At 56.7% G+C, this 23297-nt stretch overlaps 3 protein-coding genes across 4 annotated transcripts; 1 reads left to right on the top strand and 2 right to left on the bottom strand.

Annotated features, from left to right (window-relative positions):
* Positions 1-21: 21 nt before the first annotated feature.
* Positions 22-4297, bottom strand: BEST2 (bestrophin 2). The gene is made up of 9 exons (XM_067032627.1): positions 4146-4297; positions 3902-3996; positions 2818-3051; positions 2575-2729; positions 2158-2235; positions 1825-1977; positions 1657-1737; positions 1303-1457; positions 22-836 (listed from the first exon to the last, which is right to left on the bottom strand). Exons 1-9 carry the CDS (start codon positions 4295-4297, stop codon positions 413-415), a joined length of 1527 nt encoding a protein of 508 aa, XP_066888728.1. The 3' UTR covers positions 22-412.
* Positions 4298-8241: 3944 nt separating this feature from the next.
* On the bottom strand, positions 8242-15795 carry GET3 (guided entry of tail-anchored proteins factor 3, ATPase). Of its 2 annotated transcripts, XM_067032628.1 has the most exons (8): positions 14777-15795; positions 14234-14441; positions 13267-13414; positions 10391-10539; positions 10148-10298; positions 9292-9399; positions 9005-9202; positions 8242-8584 (listed from the first exon to the last, which is right to left on the bottom strand). In XM_067032628.1, exons 2-8 carry the CDS (start codon positions 14392-14394, stop codon positions 8453-8455), a joined length of 1047 nt encoding a protein of 348 aa, XP_066888729.1. In that variant the 5' UTR covers positions 14395-14441; positions 14777-15795; the 3' UTR covers positions 8242-8452. The 2 variants fall into 2 exon arrangements, with proteins under 2 accessions (XP_066888729.1, XP_058918781.1); XM_059062798.2 differs by having other exon boundaries at positions 14234-15685.
* A 60-nt stretch (positions 15796-15855) lies between these two features.
* TRIR (telomerase RNA component interacting RNase) lies at positions 15856-19022 on the top strand. The gene is made up of 3 exons (XM_059062805.2): positions 15856-16288; positions 18203-18280; positions 18585-19022. The coding sequence occupies exons 1-3, from the start codon at positions 15938-15940 to the stop codon at positions 18690-18692; spliced, it is 537 nt and encodes a 178-aa protein (XP_058918788.1). The 5' UTR covers positions 15856-15937; the 3' UTR covers positions 18693-19022.
* The last annotated feature ends 4275 nt before the right edge of the window (positions 19023-23297 follow it).

The raw sequence follows: 23297 nt of genomic DNA, 5'->3' as shown, positions 1-23297 counted from the left end.
GAGTAAAAACAAACAAACAAAAAACACTAAAAGTTTATTGAGCACCTATTATGTACCAAACACTTTAAAGCCACATTTCATTTCATCCTCACAGCTCATTGAGGTGGGCACTCATATGTCCATTTTGAGGAAGGAAGAAAGGCAGATAAAAACTCTCACGCAGTGGCGGGTAGGAAGTAGAGCTGGTGGTAAGGACCGGCAGTTCAAAGATGCTGGAAGAATACCCTGCCCTCAGTGCAGTGCCCGGCCCACAGGAGGCGCTCCAAGCCTCTGTGCCAAACGTAAAGGCGGGACGCAGGCAGGTAAGAAGCAGGCAGGCAGAGTCCACAGGCAGCTTATAAAGCCCAAACCACTGCTTGCGGGCGGTGTTGGGGCATTTTCCCTGTCCTTGGGGATCCTGGGTCCAAGGGTCTCAGGTTAGACTCTCTTCCGCCTCGCCAATGGCGCTGGGCAGCCAGGGTGGAGCCGGCCCCCGGGGCCAGGGCATTGGCACAACAGTGAAGGGCTCGGCGGGTGGCCCGGGGGCTGGCGGCTCGCGACCGGTGTGGGGCTCAGACTCCGGCTCCGGCAGGCCTAAGTCTAGCAGCGCGTCACCGCAACTGCACTCTGGGGCCGCGTCATCAGGGGCGCCCGCGCATGCGCAGCTGGCGGCTGTGGATTCCTCCGACACGCTGCTGTTCTTACAGCGCAGTAAAGACAGGCGCCGGCCCAGCAGGCCTCCAGCGGCCATGCCCGCGCCCACCGGCAGGAGGCGCTGCAGGAAGTCGCCGTGTGCATCGCTCAGCGGCGCATCCACGCCGTCCTGCCGCTGGAACTGCATGTCCTCCTTGGCCAGCCTGCGGAAGAGACAATGGGTCAGCGCTGCGGCCTCTCCCTTCTTCATCAACAGAGTTGGGACCGAGGAACGCTGCTTTTCCACCCCATTGTCCCACTTATCCCCAAACACCTTGGCTCCTCACCCGAGAGCCTGGCCTTATCCTCTGGCTCTGGCTATGCTCAAATTTAGGCCTCAAAAGGCTAAGTTGGGGCCCTGCCGCCTGTCCTTTGGTATCGCTCTGGCCCGTCCAGTCCTCATAGACTGTAGCCCTTAGCTCTGCCCCCAGTTAGTGGCCGGGCCCCAGACCTTGACCCGGATCCCTGACCCCTGCCCCGTCCTAGTCCTCATGACTTTAGCTCTTAGCCCCGAATCTCCAGGGTGTAGCCTTTAGCCCCGACCTGGTCACCCACAGCCCCTTCAATCAGATACACCCCGCAGTCATGAGCCCCGCCCCCAAGAGGCCCCGCCCATCCCGACTGGCTCACGTGATGTCGAAGGTGGAGCCCTGGAAGGAGGGCTGCCGCAACAGGAAGGCGGTGGCCGCGGTGTAGGGAGGGCGAGCCTCAGCTGCGTCCCAGTACAGGTCCTTCTCCAGCATGGCCAGGTCGTCGTACATCTCGTCCACGGCCAGCATTGACACCTGCGGGCGAGGATACGCGGGGAAGAGTGGGCATAGAAAAGCGCCGGCACCGCAGGGTGGACCCCTCTGGATGGGTAGGAGTGTGGTGACCAAAGAGAGAAGGATGGATCAGGGGCGATGTCTGAGCGAGTCTTAGCAGGGGTGGGGCCAGGGCCGCTTTGGGAGCCCAGGGATGGTCTTAACCGAAAGAATCTCTCACTTGGAAGTTGCGGTCGATCAGAAAGTTGGTCTCAAAGTCATCGTCGTCCTCTCCGAAGGGGTTGATGAGCTGCTCAGCTACCTGAGTGGGGAAGAGGAGAGGTAGGCGGAGAACTGAAAACCCCTGCCCCCTCCACCCCTGGAGTCCTGGCCTCGGGGCCCCACCCACCTTGAGCCAGCCCGCATAGAAGAAGAACTGCAGCAGGGTGAAGATGGGCACGCACAGGTCCAGGTCGTGGTCTTTGTAGCCCTGCTCCGGGTCCAGGAACTGGCGACCGACGAGGCAGGCCAGGAAGTAGCTGTACACAGCGATGGTCACCACCTGGGGGAGGGGCGGGACGGGGTGCCAATTCAGGGTTCTCTGGGCCTTGGGGGGTCATGGAGAGACCAGAGCTAGGATCGCGAGTCACTGTGATGGGGTCTTAGCTGGCCCTCAGTTTCTCCTTGAGACCAACGCTCCAGGGCCTCTGACGCGGGATATAAAGAGGCACGGCAGGGTTACCTGGGTGTAGACAAGGGGTACGCTAATCCAGTCGTAGTGAAAGAGCATCCCACACTTGCCCCGAAACACAGTCAGCTCCTGGAGGCAGATACAGGTCATGAGGAGGCCTGAATAGTGAGCTCACACATGGGGATTAAGTGGGGTGGGGTGTACCTGGGATGGAGGTGAGTGGTCACCTGGTGGGAGGTGGGCGTGTGCTTCTAGGGACTTCAGGGAGAGTATTTAGTGGTGAGTGTATGCCTAGGGGCACTATGCACCTAGGAGCCGCCCCATGGAGATAAGTGTGCACCTGGGGGCCGCTAGATAAGGGTGGTTGGGATCCGCCTTGTGGGAGGCGCGTGGCAGGCACACAACCTCAGGGTGCGTGGGGTACAATTTCCCTGGCATTTTATATGAGTGACCACCTGGAGAGCCCACCTCCAGCAGCAGCTTAAGGGCGCTGTTGTCGCGGATGCGGCCCTCGCGCCGAGCCTGCGCCGCCAGGTTGGAGAACCAGACGCAAGGCACCCAGTACTTGTTGTAGGATGAGTTCAGTTTCTCGAACTTCTTGCGCTCCTCGCGGGTCATAAACCCTGGAAGGGCGAGGTCGGGGATTATTTGCCCCACCCTCAGTCTTTGCGGTCCCCCGTCCCCCCGCGTTCCTTTTGGCCGGAGCCTCACCTGCTTCCACCACATGGTCTATGGTGGGGAAGCGCTTGAAGACAGCGGTGCTGACGGAGCGCAGGATAAGCACGGCAGAGAGCCCTGCGTAGCGCATGAGCGTGCGTCGGTAGAGGCGGCCGCGCTCGTCGCGCCCGTGCACTGTGCCGACCACCACGCACATGAGCGCGTCGGGCAGGGGCATGCACATGTACTGGTTCCACCAGCGGTGCACCACCAGCGTTACGTAGAAGCCTGCGGGAGAGCCGGGAATGGGAGACTCAGTTGGGACACTAGGGCCAGGGGTTTGGGGTCCCAGGTCATGGGAAGAGGAGTGACATAGGGTCTTCATCAGGAACATGCGGTAGGCTGGATACCCAGACCATGTGGGGCCACCTGAGCTGGGAACCTGGAGATTCAGCCCTGAGGTCAGAGAGGTTGGTGCAGGCTGGATCACCCTGGCTACTTGGATGTCACCTGGGATGGGAGATTGGGATCTCGGTATAGAGGTGGAGACGGAGGGCCCACAGGCAGGTTGCCACCAAAGCCACAGGGAGCCCTGGAGCCAGGGATGTGTGAGGGGGTTGGGCATTGCACGGTCTAAATCAGGGAACCTGGGGCAGGCTGGTCACCCCATCCTTGTGGGCCCAGAATGGTGGGAGGAAGGCTGAGGTCAAGTGAAGTCACTGAGGACAGGGGGCTGGGACTTGTCAGAGAGATGCCCCTCAGGCTGGACTTGAGAGGATGGAGTCATGTGGGGTCCTTGGAGGGGGGGGGTCCCTGGGGCTCAGTACATGTGAGGGGAGGCACTAGTAATCCCATGCAGACACAGATGGGAGTCCCTGAATTGACCAGGGATAAGCCTATACATGACACGGAGTTCTCACTGGGGGCACCTCAGGGGACCCTCTGACCAGGTGATATACAAGGTCTCGGGAATTGTGGCCATACTTGGCATAAAGGACGCAGAAATGGGGATTTGTGTGTGTGGGGGGGTTGATGGGGGGGCATCTCAGAAAGGCAGGAATGGGAGTCTCCAAAAGGCATGAATGGCAATGGGTTGCTCAGGATGAAGGGAATGGGGAACTCAGGAGCGCGGACGCACCGAGCACAAAAGAGACCGGAATGAGACTGGCGTACTGGTCGCAGTAAAGAACGAGCTTCTCAAAGTAGCGCTTCTGCTCTTCGGTCAGCACGAAGCTGCGAGGGAGGGAGCGCGGGATCACAGGCGAGCCCCGGTCCCCAGTTGCAGGTCTCTCTTCCCGCACCTCCAACGGGGCCGGCCCGGAGCCCCTCCCCAGACGCCCCCACTCCGGCCGGCCCTCCCCCCTCTCCCCGGGCCGCCTCACCGATAGGCGGCACTCAGCGCCATGTAGAGCCCAAGGAAACACAGCAGCTCGCGCCACAGAAGTTTGTAAATGCTCCCGCGCCACAGCAGCAACAGCTTCGAGAAGCCGCCGAAGCGCGCGTTCGCCACGCAAGCTGTGTACGTGACGGTCATCGCGGCGCCCGGGCCGGTCGAGCCCAAGGAGAGGGGGCTGGACCGGACTCGGGATTGGGGGCCGAGGACTGGGGGGCCGGGCCGGGCTGGAAGGCTGCGGGCGAGGGTGGAAAGGTGCGGGGACGACTCAGCTCCGCGTCACTTTCCATGCCCGGCCACCTCCTCGGTACCGGCTCTGGCTCAGCTTCCCGTCTCCTCCCACCTGTTCAGTCCTGCCCTAGCCCCCAGCCCTCCTCCCCAAGGCCCCTCTGGCAGGCCACTCCCTTCCTTGGACTCCAGGTCCCAGCGTCCGGCGCCGACCTCCCCAGGCCCTCTCCGTTCATCCCCCACGCCCAAGGCCCTTGGTCCACCGAGTTAACCCGAGCTGCCCTCTCTGATCCCATACCCCTTGCCCGGACGCCATCTACAGCTTCCCCCCGCTCCCCGAGTCCCTAGCGCCTCAGTTTCTATGTTCCCGGGGCTCCAACTGACTTCCCTCTCTCAAGTCCCACTTCTGCTTTCCCTGCCCCTACTCCCCTAACCCAGTCTCGGCCCATTCTCTCCCCGGCACTTCCTTTTGAAGCCCTCCAAAGCCAGATCCCCCAAGCTTCCAGGCCCCAGGTCCTCTCCCATAGACCCTCAGCCTCAGGCTGGCTCCTTCTCCTGCACAGCTGCCCCAGCCTATCCCCCTCCCACTTAATCGAACTGGCTCTGCCTCCTCCCTCTTCTGGATCCACCTAGACCTTTCCTCTGTCCATTCCCCTCTAGCCTTCTGAGCCCTCCACACCCTACCCAGAGGACTCAGATGGATTCTTGCCCTCAGACCGACTCGACTCGTCCTCAAGGTTCCCTATCCCCCCAGGCTTGGGTCCTTCTCACCTGGTGGCTGGTTCAGGGACACTCAGGGACAGGGAAAGGATGGGCTTCAGGGTTGGGTGGGGCTGAAGCCAGACTCTGTGAGGGAGGGGGCTGGGGAGTGGGCGTGGGTGGCCCCTCCCTGGCCCTCCCCCCTCAGTGGCAGCCTCAGAACTTTGAAGTCTCATCGCAGTTTGTTACCTGGGGCAGGGGGCGGGGAATTCACCTTGTCCTCCTTAGCTCCTCCCTGTCCCGTCTCCCAGTCAGTCACTGGCAGATCCGAGAAATCTTGGACCTAGACCTGGGGGAGGGGGCAGGAACCCTGTCTTTACCAGACCCAGACATATACACACACTGCTCAGTGAGTCTGGGTCGCTCCACACTCACCTGTAATCACACACAAAGATGCACCTAGAAACACGCCATAGACCCAGACACAAATTCAGCTTTCCTCAATACAGCCTCCCACGACCATGGTGACCCAGAAAGCAGTACACACTGTCACACAGACTTCCAGAGTCACCAAAGAGACAACACTCAGCGCCCCCACCCCTGTACGCAGATATAAAGCAGATGGACCCTAACCCACCAGGCTCTCAGCTCTCAGGCACCCACATAGTGCTCCAAACAGCCACCCAGGAACACAGGGGCAGGGACCCAGGCACCCTGAATTCTTTCATGATCATACTATGTAATAAAGACACACGCAAGGTCACACAACCAGCCAAGTGCAGACCCCAGCCCGACCCCAAGAATGCCTTCACACGTGAGCCATCACACAGAGGGAGGTAGCAGACATTTATTCCTGATCTCGCCTGCTCAAAAACGCACCATGGCCACACACCAGATGCAGGAGCACCTGCCCTCAGCACAGCAGCACACAGTCCTGGGGTCAGAGCCAGGTCCTAGGGAGTCCCTTCGATATGCCAATGTAGCGAAGACACACTCATACAACATCGACCCCTCCCAACAGTCCCACAGACCCAGAGGGTCACATCCAGATGGAGTCAGGCCATAACCCCTCATGAAACTCGCCTGCAATTATTTGTACATCAATACGTAAGACACACCCTCCCCAACACCCCCTCACTGCGGGCGGCGACGGGCAGGCACACACACCCTGGGTCTCAGACACTTTGGGCATTGTCATGAACACACAAGCTTAGCGACACAACACCTTGTCCCCACATTTGGCATGGATACAGGACAGATGGTCTCCCTTCACAGACACACCTACAAAGGGGGCACTCTAGCCTGGCACGAACAGCCCTCCATCCTCACCTTTGAATGCATAGCCCAGTGTGGGAGGGGCAGGTGCTCAGGGTTCCAGCTCCAAGAGGGGCGCCCTGGGGTGCCCCTGAGCCTCTCAAGTCCACCCCAGCACCAGGAGTGCACATGGCTCCGCTCGACCCTGCCCCTGAAGGTCCGGCCAGCCGGGACGCTGTGTTCCTAACCTGGCAGGTGTCTGCCCAGCCTGGGGTAGTTAGGAACCAGCCTGGACTGGCTGTACTCGGACCCGTGCCTCTGCCATCCAGCTGCTGGACAGCACATAAAAGAGGATGAGGGTGATGCTGTTAGCTACGGGAACAGGGGAGGGGACAGGCTTCAGGTTGATGGGCTCCATACCTGACCAGAGGCCCCTATTCCCTTGGATGTATCCTCACATACTGCAGCCAGCCCTCCCCTCCACAGCCCCCATCGACCCCCGTGCTCATCTCCCCTCCCCCAGCTCGCTGTCCCCACGCACTTCTGACTGCTGGACCCCTGCTGGGGCAGAGGCGGGTTGCCCAGGCTAGTTCACATGCTTACTAATTGTTACAGTGAATAGTAACAAATAGTCCTTGGCAGGTACATGCCTGGAGCCACTGTAAAGGCGTTACCTATTTCATTTCCTTGCATCTTCACAAGCAGGAAATGTGAGGTTTGTGCTGTTATTCCCGTTATCAAGGTAGGGAAACTGGGGCTCAGAGGACGCACAGCCTGTTCATAGCACAGCTGGGATTTGAACCCAGGCAGTTTGGTTTGGAGCCTGGGGTCCTGCCATGGGCTGCACTGCCATGTTCGTTTACAAGCACCTCCTCAGTGTGGACGTGCCCACATGGGCTTGTGTACACCTGACTGAATTGGGGGGACACGTCCAGGCTCGTGGTTGCATTCCCCTCATACACACACCCTGGCACGCCTAGAACCTGGGTGTGCACTGCTGTCTGAACACCACTTCCTGACTCATCTGTGTCTTTAGTCACCCCCTTTCTCCCTCCACCCCCATCCAGCTCCAGCTTGGAACTTGCAAACGCCCCAGGTCATGCCAGTCCTGGGTCTCGGGGATGACAGTGACTGTCCAGGCAGTGGCAGAGGGAGGAGTGAAGGAGAAAGGGGGGCTGCTTTATGCCTTTCAGGCTGGTTTGCTAACCCTTCCAGGGTCAGGTGAATTTGTGCCATGGCCCTATGAATGGCCACACTTCTGTCTCCATTTTAGGAATATGGGGACTGAAGCTCAAACTGCAGGAAACAGGCAGCAGGCCACTCAGTGAGACTGCTCTGGGGGCAGGACAGGACTTCAGGGCCCGTCCAGCCTGAGTCCTTTGTCATCCTGCCCCTTAATCAGCCCCCCTGTTGCAGCCCTGTGCTGGGAGGGGCTGAGGCCATTCCATGTAACAGGAATTGGGGGGTGGGGGTGGAGACTGTTAATCCGCAGTCTGGCAGGCCTAGCCTCTGCCCAGGGCGCCCACTAATTCCCAAACCAAACAGCAGGCAGTGCTGGGCCTGCTGCCGACCTAATCCGCTCCCCACCAGCCTGGGGCTGGCCAAGGGGCCTCCCAGTTCCCACGCTCTGAGTCTTGAAGGAAGTGGGCAGATGCCCCTTTCTTCTACTCCAGGCTTTACAGCCCCAGAAGACAGTCTTACCCATATAGAGCTAGAAAAAGGTACCCCTTTACAGAAGAACCCTCCTTCCAAAATTACAATAAACACACATCTCTATTAGGTCTTTGTTGTGAGACCTAAACATACATCTATGCCTCTCTGGATGTGACATCTTTGTGCAGTGTATAACCTTTACAACTGTACATGGAGGTACTAGGCCCCAACCCCCCATGTCAACATCCACAGTAGTTTAAGATCATTTTATTGAGGGAGGAGAGGCGGGGAGAGGTGCGGGGGCATCTACAGCTCCCCCAGCCCCACCAGGGGGAAAAGACCCCCTCCCTGCCTCCCTTCCCCCAAGTGGTTCCCCTGTATTATGGGGGAACTTTGTGCAAACTCTGCCCCGGCGGGTGGCGGGCAAGTGTGAAATGGCAGCAGCTGGGGCTGGTGGTGGTGCTACTGGGCACTGGGGGGCTTGTAGGGCTCCAGGAGAAGAGCAGAGAAGGTGTTGACCTTGTCCGCCCCCCGAACCTCATGGGGCAGCAGTGGCAGCTTCACAATGTGGAAGTCTTCATATAGGTCCTCCATCTGCGGCAGCGGCAGAGGGCAGAAGGCAGCAGTCAGGGGGCCAAAGGGCAGGGACAGAATGTGATCAATGTAAAGGGTTGGGCTAGGGGTCTCCCAGAGTCAGGGAGAGAATGTGAGCAAGGGCTTCACAGGGACATAGGTGGGAGTGGTGCTAGTGAGGTCAGAGACCACTGGGCTGGACACCTCCCACTCCCCAGGGTGAGAGGTATCCAGGCCAGGCCAGCCAGTCTATGAAGGCCAGAATCAGAAGGTCTGAAGCAGTGGGTGAAGGGCAGGGGGCTGGGGTGAGGAACAGAAGGTGGGCTGGAGCAAAAGGTCAGAGAATACAGAAAAAGGTCAGCAGTGCCTTGGCTGGGCTGGGCCAGACCCCAGCTTCCAGGGTCAGAGGTGAGGGCTGGGCGGGAGAGTGGGTGTGCGTACCTGGTCCAGGTACTTGGCCTGGATCTTGTGGCGGGCCTCACACATCTTGCAGGGCTTCTCGGGATCAGGGAAGACGAGTTGGTTGACAATGATGTTGTGCGTGTCGATCTTGCACTTGGCCAGCTCCTGGATCAGCCGCTCCGTTTCATACAGGGACAGGAACTCAGCAATGCACACACAGATGAAGGTGGTTTGCTCCTGCAGGATCCAAGGGAGGACAGGGAGGGTCAGATTTCAGCCGTCTCTTTCCCCTGAGCTTCTCACCGCCCGCCTGGACCGCAACTCACAGGGTCCTTGAACTGCTCGCTGACGGAGCGGATGACAGGCAGCGTCTCCTCCAGCTTGGAGGCCAGCTGGTCTGCGTTCATGTCCCCGAGGCCCAGCATGTTGCACATCTGTAGGGATGATGTGAGAGGGCTCATGGTTTATCTGGGGTGCATTATACTCCCTGGGTTGGGCTCACTAGACACCCGGGGGACGACTCCTGACACCTCCCAGTGGTTAAAGGTGTGGGCCCTTGAGCAGATCGCAGGGGTCCAACCCTAGCTCTGCCATTTCTGTGGGACTGTGGCCAGGTTAACTTGACCTCCCAGAGCCTCAGTTTCCCCATGCATAGAGCTGTTGTGCTATATGACATGTCACGTGCTTGGAACAGTGTCTGGCACACAATAAGTGCCCCACAAATGTGACTGAGGCACAGGTCCCCGCCAGGGGACCAAACACAACCAAGGGAGGTGGCAGTGGTGTACAAAAGTGTGAAGGCATCAGGGTTGTCATGTTGTACTAATAATAACCCATAGGGGGATTCGCATGCTCTCCATTTGACAGATAAGGCCCAGGGAGGGGAAGTGACTTGAGGTCACACAGCTGTGTCACACCAGAGTGCAAAGCATTCGAACCCGGGCCACCTGGCTCTGGGATATGTGCTTTCAAGCTCTGTCTGGGGCACTCAGCGGGTGGAGGCGGGGACACTGAGTGCTGCGGAGTAGAGGGGACAGTCCGCCCGCAGTGAAGATCCATCCCATTCATTGGGAAGCGCTGACTGAGAGCATATGTGGGAAACGCCTTTGTTACTGCACATCTGGGGGTCCGGTGGCCCACTCTGATTCAGGGGACTCCTGGATGCCCTGGGGCTCTGCCTGCCTGTGAGATGAAGGGGCTGATCTGGTTCTTGATCTGCATGAGGCGGCCTAGTCCCCGCTCGACGATGGTGGGGAAGTTGAGCAGTCTTAGCGTGTGGCCTGTGGGCGCTGTGTCGAACACCACCACCGAGAAGTTCATGCCCTTCACCAGCCTGCGGGGAGATGAGGATCAGGCCTGCTCTGCCCCCTCTCCCACCCTAGCCCCAGGCAGCGCCGGGCACCCAGAGTCCCCGCCGGGCCTGACCTCATGACCTCTGCATAGCTCATGGCCTCATCGATGCCTGGGAAGGCGCTCATGGCTTCCTGCATCATCTTCTTGCCCATGCTCAGCATGTTGTCCTCCTCAAAGAACTCGTCCGGCAGCTCCGCCACACCCAGGCTGGGGTCAATCTCCTGGGGGCCGAGAGGGTCAAGACTCAGGCTGCTGCTGCTGGAGCCTTCCCACCTGGGCACGGAGCCCGAGGGAGCCTGTGGGGCGCCCTGAGCACAGCCCTTCATCGGGTCACAGCTGGGGAGACCCCTGAGGTGCCATATGGCCCTTCCCTTAGGTCTCGGGTGGTGGCACAGATTGTTCAAGTCTTTCACAAGCAGATGGAAAATTGCCAACTGTGCTCAGTGTCCCAGAGGGAAGCCAGAGTGCGTTGCAGGGCCTTCTCACGGGCTGTTCCCCCACCCGGGCCTGTGACCTTTTCCAGATCATTCCTCTAACATGAGTCTTCCCTGACCGCCCAATCCAACAGTGCAGCCCTAGCCCCCTCTGCCCTGCCTTCCTTTCTTCTTAACATCTGGCCTCTCCTCACATGGTTTACTTAGCATGTTTTTCGCCTGTCTCCCTAACCAGAATGCTGGCCCCACAGGACAGGGGTTTTTCTGTCTTGTTCACTGCTGTGTCCCCACTGCCTGGAAGTGTCTGGTACAGAGTAGGTCATCAACATGGATGCAGATTCCATGAAGGGTATGACCAAGCCTGGGGTCCCTGGCCCGTCCTGCACTCATTGCCTATCTCCCACCTGTGTCACCTCTTCTACTTGACTTCATGTTTCCTGTGGTGAAGCCCTCCACTCCCTGGCTTCAGAGGTCATTTGCCTGCAGGGAGCTTGTCCACACATCACCCCCCCACAGTCACACCCTTGATGGGTTGTTCCTAGTCACCAGGCCACTCTCTGACCCCAGCTTTCTCACTTCCCGTTATTCTAGACCTTCCTGGGCCACCTCATCCCCGCACCTCTGCCCGCTTGTTCACCATCAGTGTCCCTCTTGGGCGGCACACTTATCCAGCCCAGTCTCCACAAGGTGCCTCTGCAAACACTCCCTTCTCCCTCTGTGGCTGGCAAAAGCCCCATCCTGGTTATTTGCAGCTCGCTGGCATGGCTACACCGAGGTGAACATCAGGGGAACACCCCAGATGAAGAACTCAACCTTGCTCCCCATTCCTGATCACAAATCTCCAACAGGCACTCGACGAGCCAGAAAACCCACCCTTGGGAATGTTAATGCCACATCTTCTCCCTCCTCAAACCCCTTCTGGCCCGTGTGCCCCTCACCCTCTGCTGAGGCCTGTGCCTCGCCTGTGCCTCAGTGAGAAAGCGAAGCCACTGGCTGCCAACACCATCATTTCCCCCCAGAAAACATCCCAGTCCCCCACATTCCTTCTAAGCCCCTGGTCCTGGCAGAGCCCAAGTCCTGGGTCTGTGCGCTGGAGAGAGCTCACGCCTGCCTGAGGCCCGTCCTCAGCCAGCATCCTTACTCCTTCCTGCAACATCACTTGTCCCTCCCAGTTGACGCTCCCCCGCCCCGCCACCCGGCTGCACAGCGCAGCTTGTGGGATCTTAAGTTCCCTGCCCAGGGATTGAACCTGGGCCTTTGGCAGTGAGAACCCAGGGTCCTAACCACTGGACCACCAGGGAATTCCCTGAAGCATGTGCAGAAGCAAACAAACATGCTCTAGCATCTCCTTCCACAGAAAAGCCTTCCTTAACCCTCATTCCTTTCCCCCTCCAGGGATGGCCATGCTCATTTCTCTGCTCCCATCACGGTGATCACTGAGTCCACCTCAGCTAACCCATTCCAGGCAGGCTTCTGCCCCCATTCCCAGGGTGATCTGCGTAAAACTGACATGCCTGCTAGAGCTGACAACCATTCTGCCCTAGTCCCTTTGTCCTCCTGGAGCTTAGAAGCCCACACTCTCTGGCTTTCCTCCCACCTCACCTGTGGCTCCTTCTCGGCCTCTTTCAATGGTTCTTCCTCCTCCTCTGCTGGACCCTAACTGCTGATGTGCCCCCGGGGTTGTTTCTGGGCCTCTCTATTCTTTCACAAGTGCTCCTCCACTCACACAGCTTTAAATACCACCCTTGGGACAATGACTCTCAAATCAACGCCAACCTCCTCTGAGCTCTAGGTTCACATAACTAAGCTGCTGTCCTGATGTCTCCACTTGGATGACGAGTGGGCACCTTGGTCTGTGGCCAAATAAAATTCCTGACTTTTGGCTTTCTAAACATGCTCCTCTCCCAGTCTTCCCCACCTCAGTTGCCCAGGGAGCCAACTAAGACATGTACTTATACTTAATTCACTTCTCTCACCCATTACAACCAAGCAGTTAAATTGCTTTAATTCCAAAATACATCCCAAATTTGACCACTTCTCACCCCTCCTCCCAATTTTGGGCTGCCATCATTCCTAGCCTGGTCACTGTCCCAGTCTCCTTGTTTCCATCCTTGACTTACAATCCAATTTCTGCATGAGAGCTACAGGGAACTTTTTAGAAAACGAATTTGGCCATGGCATTACTCTGCTTAAAACAAACAAGTTCCCATTAACTTGGAAACAAAGCTATACTGATCTCAGTGGGCTGCAAGGTCCTACACCATGTGGTCCTGATCGATGTCTCCCTCCCTTCCCTTGCTCACTAAGCTCCAGTCACTCTGGCTTCCTTTCTGCTCCACAAACGTTCCTCACTCGTTCCCCTGTGGGTATGTTGAAGAAGGAGTGAAAGTGGAGAGACAGAGGATGGAGAATGGGCAGGACACGGTAGCTGATGGTGGGTGTTCACAGGAAAGGCCTGAAGGTGCCTTGCCAGAGTTGGGGTGGGGTGGCGGGGCTGAGCCCTGCTGCACTCACCATGGCGAAGAGGTTGTCATAGCCTTTGACCTTGGTAGGCACCTTGGAGAACTTCTGGTCAAATGCATCGGAGATATTGTGGGCTGGGTCAGTGGAGATGATCAGAACACTCTCCCGCCCCTTGGATAGCTGGACTGCTAAGCTGCAGCTGGACAAGGGAAAGGCCAAAAGGTGGGAAAATGAAGGGTTAGGCTCTGCTCCTTAGGTCTGCATGGGGAGAAGAAGGGTCCCAGGAGCAGGGGACCTGGATCAGCAAGGGCCTTGAGAGAAGAGTATGGATGACTGTGGGATCAAGCCTCAATCCCTGCAGAGGGACCCTATCAGACCTCACCTACTGAGCCCTCCAGCTAGCTATATAGTGGTAAGGTTCAGCTGAATGTGTCCGTCCCGCCTGATGCCTGCTTCCTTGCTGGCACAAAGTAACATGGTCCAGCTATCCAGCCAACTTGACCCTGCGTCCCCTCCCTCAACTTTAAGCTAAGGGGTCCTCTGCACCTCCTGCTAAATTCGATAGTTCAGTCCACTTGTCCAGGGTAATTTGCCCCGGGGAGCTCTCCCCCTCTTCCCAGTTGAATGGGTAGTCTGATCATGTGCCTTCTCTCCCGCCTTCCACCCCCACCCCTACGTGGGCATAGAATGGCAAGGTTCACCAGACTAGGATAATTTGCCCCGGTGCCCCTCCCCCTACTCTGGGCTCACCCTGGTACAGTCTAGCTGATTGGGACATCTAAACGCTCTCCAGGCTCCCGTGCGCTGGATCCAATGTGGTTCAGCCCTTGAACAGGGATGGTCCAACTCAGAGGGTGCCAGGCCTGCATTCAGGAGGTAGCTTCCATTTGCTCCAGATAACTTCCGAAGAGTACAACCCGGAAGGCCCCGGCCCAGCCCTCCTGCCCGGTCCTTGGGCTCCCCTTCGCCCTGTGGTACATCCCACCCGTTTTCCCGGTCACCACCGCAGCCTCCTTACCTGCAGGTGGTCTTTCCAACACCACCCTTGCCCCCGACGAAGATCCACTTAAGGCTGCGCTGCTCGATGATGTTGCTAAGCGTGGGCTCCAGCGGCTCCACATCAGGGGCATCCTCGAACTCCTCTGCCTCAACCCCCCACCCGGCCACCCCTGCCGCCATCTTGGAACCGGCTCACGTGATCAAACGGAGCGCACCATGCAAAGCACCTACAGGGGAAATTTCCTATCACAACCCCATCAAGGCTAGAAGATTGAATTAATTTTCTCATGGCCTAACTTTTAGGAGCTAATAGAAGCTATATTTCCAACGTCTTCCCCTTCCAAGGTTCAGCTTGTCAGCATCTTGTCTATATTTTCTTCAAAGACTCCCCCTGCCTAATTAACATATTGGTACATCCCAGGTTACTCCCCTTTACTGATTGGCCCCTAAGTCTCGCAGCGCTCCTTTCATTGGCTACATCTTTTCTTACTTTTACCAATCACTCTCAGGTCCCGGTAGCCGCCACCTCTCCTTAGCAACCGGCCAAACACCCGCTGCATACCTTTTTCAAGAAGTTAGATCCGAGGTCCACCCTGACCTGATTCCATAGGCTCAACTTCATGTCGATCATTCCCCCCCCTATTCTCCAACCTGGGTCCCAACACCGCCTCAGGTCCGTCTCTTCTGTTATTCAATTGGCTGGGAGCCACCGGACTCCTGACGCAAACCAATCATAAACGAACCGATTAGTTGGCTGGAGACGGTCCCGGGGCTGCTAGTGGGTTAGAGGGAGGACGACTCCAGTTGTGGGCGAGGTCCGCAGATCTTTGTCCAGTGAGCCCTGAGCCCCCATGCAGGACAGGACAGGGCAGGGACAACACTTGCAACTGCGCTCCTTGTCGTAGAAGGGACCCTGTTCCCGAAACACTCTTTCCAGTTTGCTCTCTGTCCGAGGGGAAACTCCAGTTCACCCAATTCTCTGTTTGAAACTCTGCCCTGGGCAGGAATACAGGCTGGGTCCCAGGCCCTTAGCGGACACTCTTAGATGGAGACTCCAGCCTAGAAATATCCGCGATTTCATCTGAGTACTCTAGCACATAAAATAATACCCTGACTTTCAAATGGGAACCCCAGCTCCTTGGAGTCAGCTGTGTCTCTATTTCCAAATAAAAGCTCCACCCCAGAGACAGGTACCCAATCCAGAGACACCCCCGTTTCTATTCTGGGGGCCCAGGCTAGATATGCCCTCTAGTTAGTCCTAGTTAGGGACCCAGCTTCCGAGATGTAAGCTGAGCACACAGCCTTTGGCGAGGTCCCACCCCGCACTGAGATTATCCCTGGTTCCAGAAGTGGATTCTAGCCCCGAAAAGCTAATACGCCCCCAAGTCCCAAGCGAGAACCTCACTCCGAGAGCCAGCTACAGCCCCAGGCGCAGACAATAGTCTCATTCCGGAAAAGACCATCTCTGCGTAACGTCTGCGGGAGTGTAGCAGGGCTATAACGGTCAGCGGGGCGGGGGCGGGGCAGGGCGTCTGCCCGCCGGCGCGTAGCGTCAAACCTTACTCCTCATTCACCCCGCCCCTCATGCCCCGCCTCCACTGCGGTTGCCTGAGGGCCAGACCGGTCTTCCCGGCATGCATTGCCCGGGACGAGGCAAGTCTGGCGCCAAGCGCGGGCCCGGAGCGGCCTTCCCGGAATCCTTTGCGAGGTACCTGGCGACAAAATGGCTGCCCGAGGGAGACGGGCGGAACCTCCGGGCCGGGAGGCGCCGGGCCCCGCCGGCGGCGGCGGCGGCGGGAGCCGATGGGCTGAGTCCGGGCCTGGGACGTCACCCGAGAGCGGGGATGATGAAGTGTCGGGCGCGGGTTCGAGCCCGGTGTCGGGCGGCGTGAACTTGTTCGCCAACGACGGCAGCTTCCTGGAGCTGTTCAAGCGGAAGATGGAGGAGGAGCAGCGGCAGCGGCAGGAAGAGCCGCCCCCGGGCCCGCAGCGACCCGACCAGCCGGCCACCGCCGCCGCCGCGGGTCCCGGGGATCCGAAGAGGAAGGGCGGTCCGGGCCCCACGCTCAGCTTCGTAAGGAGCCGCGGGGGTGGGGGCGGGCGCCAGGGCCTTCCTTGGCAGGGGGAATCGGGCTCGAGAAAGGGGATCGGGATCCAGGTCCACCCTCCGACCCCGATGAGGGAGCCGTCCGGGTCACCCGCTGAGGATTCGGAAACTGGATTCTCGACGAGAGAGGTGTGGGGGCGGAGGTGGGGACCCCCGCAGTATGCCCGCAAGAACTGGGAGCTGGGGGGAATTCCATTGGAAACAGCGCTCCGAGGATGGGGAAACCAGTATACCAGGATTCCTGTTTGAGTGGAATCCCGAACTTTGGATGCTGGGACCATCTCCCACTATGGGGATGGGGGGCATAGTCAAGTCTGGACTCTGAGCTGTGTGGATGAGAGACTCATACTGCTTACTGTGTGAACCTAGGAGATTTGCTTGACCTCCCTGAGCCTGATTCGTCCAGTGTCCATTTATTGAGCACCTTACCTTGTGCTGGGCAGTGTGCTAGGTGATGGGTGTGCTGTGTTGCTTATGACAGGCATCTCTGCTTTCCTGGGGCGTCTGATCTGGCCTAACCTCATTTTCCCTGCTTGCAAAAATGGGCATCATCGCATCTTCTGATGTGATTAGCACTGGGCCTTTCTTATAGGAAGGGCTAAACCAGTGGTTCTCAACTGGGGACGAGTCCCCTCACATCATCCCCACATTTGGCAAAGTCTGGAGATATTTTGGTTGTCAGAACTGGGGGAGGGAGCGCTATTGACATTTACGAGTAGAGGGCAGGAATGGTGCTCAACATCCTACAATGCGCAGAACAACCGTCCCCTCCCCCTCCCCCTCCCCCTCCCCAACAAAAATGATCCAGTTCAAAATGTCACTAGTATATGCGATTGAGAAACTCTAGGCCAAAGAAATGGTACCTATATTGATTGTCAACTCTGAGCTTGCTTTGTCTCTGGTGTTGACAGCAAGTTCCTGTGGTGTGGAGAAAAAAGTGTGGTGTGAGAGTAACGAACTGGGGGTCAGGTTTCTTCATCTGTCAAAAATGAGTGTGAGAATAGTCCCAGCAGCGCAGGTCACTTAATGCCTGGCTGAGGGATAGGGATGGGATGTCTGTAAAGCCTCTTGCAGCCCCTGGGGCACAAGAAACCCTCAAGTCTGTGGGAGAAAACAGGACCAGGATGAAAGTTCAGAGTAAGACTTATGTTTGAGGAAGGGGAAGTGGCAGGACCTGGGCTGGTGTGCGAACTGGGTGGAGGCCGAGTGCCCCTCTGTGAGTGAGGATAGCAGTAGTTGTCACTGCCTGTTTATTTGTTCATCAAGGGGCCATTTGCAGGAGCACTCTCAAAGAGGCCAGGCCCGGTTACATGTAGGGGAACAGTGTTGCTTGCTGGTTAAGAGTGCTGCTCTGTGGCCTAGACACACCTGACCCTGAATCCAGCTCCACTGTTTGCTGTTGGCGTGATCCAGGGTACAGCCTTCTCCTTTTCAGAGATGTTTCCTCATCTTTACAAGGGGGATGGTAACCTTCATCGTAAGGTGACTGTGAAAGTGGAAGGAGCTAGATAGTATATCCAAAGCACTTGGCACAGGGCTTAGCATACAGTAAGTGCTCAATAAAGGGAGCTGTTGCTGCCTGTGTGGTTCCTACTAGGGGAGGGTGAGGACAGTGCTCGTTCCCACTGAAGTGGGAATTCTTTTCTCTGCTTGGGAGGGCAGCCCGGGGGCCCAGGACTGCCTGGGCATCATGGGCCCAGGGCAGGCGCTGAGTCGCGTGTGCTCCTCTCTGATTGCTGCGCAGGTCGGCCGGCTGGTGGAGCTGGGCGCGGCGTCGGGACGGGCCACCGGGCCGGGCTAGGAAGGTGTAGTGGGCCTCAGCGCCGCCAATGGCGGGCCCCGGCTCCTGTAACCGTTGCAGTCTTCTGTCCCTTCACCCAGGTGGGCAAGCGCAGAGGCGGGAACAAACTAGCCCTCAAGACGGGAATAGTAGCCAAGAAGCAGAAGACGGAGGATGAGGTGAGCAGGCTGGGTGTGGGGGGCCGCCCACGTTGCCTTTTCCTTCCAGCCTCAGTTCCTGGCCCAGGTGCCCTGTCCCTCCCTCCTCAGTATCTAGCCCTTGGATGGGTGTACTGGGTGGGGGAAGAGGGCTTTCAACAAAGTTCCCAGATAACTTGATTCTCCATATCTTTACCTCACACCCAAGACCTTTGCGGTGACTCTGTGGGTGGGTCAGCTGTCTCAGGACAGTCCTGACCCTGGTTCCTGGCCTCCTTGGCATCTCCTTCCCAACCCCCGTGTGTCCCTCCCCTCCCCCCAACAGGTATTAACAAGTAAAGGTGATGCATGGGCCAAGTACATGGCAGAGGTGAAAAAGTACAAAGCCCACCAGTGCGGCGATGATGATAAAACTCGGCCCCTGGTGAAATGACCCCCCTCCCTGCCTGCCCACGGCCTGGGACTCTGCGATGTACATAACTATTTAATGCAGCGGCAGCGCGGCAGCCTTTTTCCCCCAAGGACTTATATACAGAAGGAAACCGAGATGCTTCCCGCAGCTGCCGCAGCTGCGGACGATTCTCCAGGACTCTTTTTTACCTTGAGCACTTGCCTCCTGAGACTTCATAGAACAGTGGTTTACTGTCCCCTGTCTTCCCAGCTCCTCCTCCTCTCTGGCTCTTTCTGTCTTCCTTTTCTCACCCTCTCCTCCCTCCCTTTAGCCATCACTTCTGGGAAGTAAAGAACTTGACCTAGTGCTGGAGCTGTGTGCTTGGTTTGCCTTCTTTGCTGTTCTCCAACCTAAGCCCTCCCCTCATGGCTGGCACTGCACCCACCAAAGCCTGGATCTGGCCCAGTGAGGGAGGGATTTGGGGGTGTGGGGGGAGAATGAGGGTGCATCACCTCCTGTAGGCCTGAACTGTCCCCAGCTCTCACCCCTGACTTCCCCCGCACTGTTGGGTGTTCTTGTTCAGTGTCTCTTCACAGTCCCATTTGGGCTGGGCCAAAGCTGTCGGTTTGTTCACATCAGAAGACACTGAGCACCTACAGTATGCCTGGGTTTTTCTGGGCTGCTGCAGTGAACAGAACAGACCATGCATGCTCCCTGCCATTGTGGAAGGAAACAGACACAGATGAAGGGGGGAAGCCATTTTGGGAGGTGACTGTGAAGGACAGGATAGAGGCTGCGGGGAGGTGTCTGTTTTAGTTGACATCTGACCAGAGTCCTGAAGGAGGTGAGAAAGCCTATCCCAGGGGTAGTGAACAGCCAGCATAAAGACAGGGAGAGTGCCTGGCCCTTATGGGGAACTCTGAGGAGGCCCCTGTGACTGGAGCTGGCTGAGTGAGGAGCATGGGTGGATTATATGCAGAGCCTTGTGTGCTAGGGTGAGAATTTGGGTGAGAAACCTTTGGGGGGGGGTTGTGAGGTAAGGGGCAACATGATGTGTTTTATTCAGTGTGTCTTAACAGGATCCCTCTGGCTGAAGGGGTCTGGGAAGAACCTGGGAGATGGAGGAGGCCAGGCCATGATCAGGCAAGGGGAGGTGATGGGGTGTTGGCAGTGGAGGAAGTAAAGAGGGCTAGGATCTGGATCCCTGTGGGGCTGCTCTGTCCTGCCAGCTACCTGTAGCCCTTCCAGGGAAGGGGCTTGTTTCTCCTACCTTGCAGAACATGACAGTTGATATATCAGGGGACAAGGTGTCCTAAAGGAAACCTGATGCCCCTAGTGCCCCTCTAGTACTCCTTGTAATTCTGTGTCTTCCTGGCCTCATTGCTCATCCTGCTGGAGCTGAAGGCTGCCTGGCCCGGTTACGTATAGGGGAACAGTGTCGCTTGGTGGTTAAGAGTGCTGCTCTGTGGCCTAGACACACCTGACCCTGAATCCAGCTCCACTGTTTGCTGTTGGCATGTTGGCATCTCCCCGTTTTCAAACCTATTAGACCTGGAGCAACATCTAGGCCCCCCAGCTGTAGGCCCATCTCCCAGGCCTTCCCAGGCACGAATGCTGAGCAGCTCTGCACTCCTGCCCATCCTATGGCCAGGCTCCCATCCCTCTTACAACAGGGGAGCATCATGACTCTGAGGATCAGGTGGTGACCATGTGCTTGGCCTTCCACAACCCGTGGAGGCAGGGCGAGGAGGGCTGAGGTAGCACCTACCCAGCCTCACAGTGCCAGATTCAGCCTGTGGGGCGTGGAGCATTCCAAATACTGAGCACCAAAACACCAAACTCCCTGTCCTAGTGGAGCGAACATTCTGGTTGGGGGAAACAGACAAGAAACAAAATACAGAACACCACATGGTTATACATTCTGTGGCGGGGGAAATAAAGCCTGAAAGGGGGACTGTGATGAGAGTGGGAGAGATGGCAACTTAAGTTGGTCGGGAATGGCCATACCATTTGTTCCAAGTCCCGAAGGAGGTGGGGCAGGCAGTGAAGATGGCCCTTGGAAGAGTGTTCAGGCTAAAGGAACAGCAGGTGCAAAGACCCTGAGCTGAAACCACGCCCAGCTTGAAGAGTGAGCACACAGCCTTTGGAACAGGCAACATGTCCCCCCTCACTTCCTGCTAACACACTGTAAGGCTTGTCTGGTTTATTTTCCACATCACCTCAAAGGTCTCCTACTTTCAGGATGCTGAGCTGGCCCAAGTGTGACTTTAACCTTGGGGATGTAGTGTGGGGGAGAGGACACAGGAAGCCAATGGAGCCAACTCTACCTCCTCCTCCCTCAAAGCCACCCACAGCCTCTGGATCTTTAAAAAGAAACATAAGTGGGAGAAGTAGGTCGCCCCTGCAGCAGCTCAGCCTCTATTCTGGAGTATCAGGAGACAGAGGGAGCTGATGGCGTCCCAGCACCTCCTTTCACTGAGCTCACCTGCCCTGACCTGGGGAATGTCTGAAGAGGGAGGAGAATCAAATTCAGGTTTTGGTGAGTCACACAGTCCCAGCTTCAAACTATTCTGGTGTCTGTTTGCTGTGTGATCTTGGCCAAGTCATTTAGCCTTTCTGTGGTTCAGGTTCTTCATCTATAAAGTAGGGATAAAATACTGAAACTCCTTTAGAGTGAAGTTCTAAAGTAAGGGCAATGTTCACACAGCCATCATTAACTCTGACAATCAAAGTGGCTGTTATTCTTTCTCTAGGTGAAGCAATTGGCTTGTGTTTGAGGACCGTGTTTGAGAAATACCTTGATAGGAAGGTACAGTGTGATGAGATGCTCAGGCAGGGAGGCTGTTGTAAACTGAGAAGTGTTTGTCTCCCATCTCAGATTCACGGTTGGGCATCAGTTCTTTGAGTTTCTTTTTTGCACTGAGCGCTTCTAGTTGAAGTAAGTTTGCCATGCACAGCGCTGTTGTGAGAATACCATTTGTACACTGACAGGCAGTAGGTGCATAATAAATACGGGGGAAAAATTTTTTTTTTTTACTTTTCGATTCAGTACTGAAATTCACTATCTGGGGAGAGGAAGAAAGACCTGTGATCACACGAGGGCCAATACTGTGGACTATACAGGCAGCAGGGGTCACATTATTCTGCCCGGACTTCTCTCTCCCCCGAGGCCTGCTCGGGGCCGTTGGACACTAGACATATTAAAAGTAGGGGGTGAGCATTAACAAATTCTCTCCTGCATCTCCAACTCGCTCCCCACCTGACCCTTTTCTGAGGCAACCCCCAACCGTGAGCAGAAAACTCCTACGGTTCGCATCTTCTCCCGAAACCTCTAAATCCCGTCCCAGCCCCTCAGCCTCATTCTTCCTTCTGCTCAACGCCCAACTCTGTGGGGCTCTCCAACCCCTCAGATTCGAGTCTTAGCCAGAGACCGTTAGCGCGGCGACTCGGGCGCACGGCAAGATGGGATTTGTAGTTCTAGGCCCTCATGATGCGTAGGGAAGACCACTGCGCATGCGAAGACGGCGGCTTTCCGCACGTGTCCCTCAAACCGGTTTCCTGTCTAGCGGAGCCGGCTGAGGTGGGAATCCAGTCTGCTACTTTAGGGATCCCAACTCCTGAAGTGGAGTTTGGCGCCAGCTGACCCTTCCCAAAACCCTGGCGGCCCCAGTATTCGGCAAGAGAGGCCTTAGGTACCTGTTTTTCATGAAGAAACGGAGCCAGGACTGACTGCCAATGGCAAGTGGACTGAGAAAACTGTCCCCCTCCTCCAGGCTGGGACAAAAATTGACCTCTGCCTCTCCCGAGGCCAAAACGTCCCTCAGGGCAGGGCTGGGTTGTTCTTTGGGATTAGAGCCCTAGTTGATTCAGTAAATTCAGTAAATATTGGTTTAGGGAGGGGCCAAATGCAGTAAAAGGACGGCCTTGAGCCTCGGAGTAAAAGCCACCTTTTTGAAGAACAATTTACTGCAGGTCTTGTAATGCTTAACTTGGATTATCTCTATCCCAGCAAACTATTCTTATACCCATTCGACAAATGGGGAAACTAAAGCTCCGAGGGGCAGAAGGTCGCCCAACTTTTTGTCAAGAGGGCGGAGACGTGGGGAAGGGGGAACGGGGACGCTCATGCTCCTCCCTACTCCGCTTTACTCTTAAGAAAAAGAAAAGGGGTGCCCTACTTTGTCCTCAGACGGCGCAAGAATCACGGAATGTCTTTTTTCATCTTCCTTCCCTTACCTAAATTTCCTTGACTGTTTCACCTCATTCAGCCTCAGGGAACGAAAGGAGATAGGCCTTTTGCTCTAGCGTTTATTAGTTCATTTTGTTTAAAATTTTATATCCTCGTGGGTTTTTTTTTTTCATATCCTTTTAAAAGTTGTCAAACAGTACTGGAAAATAAATAACGCAAAATATGGCAGAGGCTTCTTCAGGAACCCAGCCTGTCTCAGGCACTCCCTTTGTCTGGCTTTCCTTCCTTTGTCTCGGGTATAAAGTCCAACCCAGGCTCAGTCCTCTCCACTCTTTCTCTTCACGCACATGTACTCCTCCCAAGTACCGTCTGGATGGAGAGAGGAAGGCACAGTTCAATTCTTAGAGGAGGTGGGTGCCAAAGGCGCAGGTGGCTCTGAATGAAGGGTTTCCGGGTCC

This window comes from Kogia breviceps, chromosome 4 (assembly GCF_026419965.1).
Source record: "Kogia breviceps isolate mKogBre1 chromosome 4, mKogBre1 haplotype 1, whole genome shotgun sequence".
Lineage (NCBI taxonomy): Eukaryota > Metazoa > Chordata > Mammalia > Artiodactyla > Physeteridae > Kogia > Kogia breviceps.
Note: the sequence above shows the minus strand (reverse complement) of the source record. Positions and strands in the feature narration are given on the sequence as shown.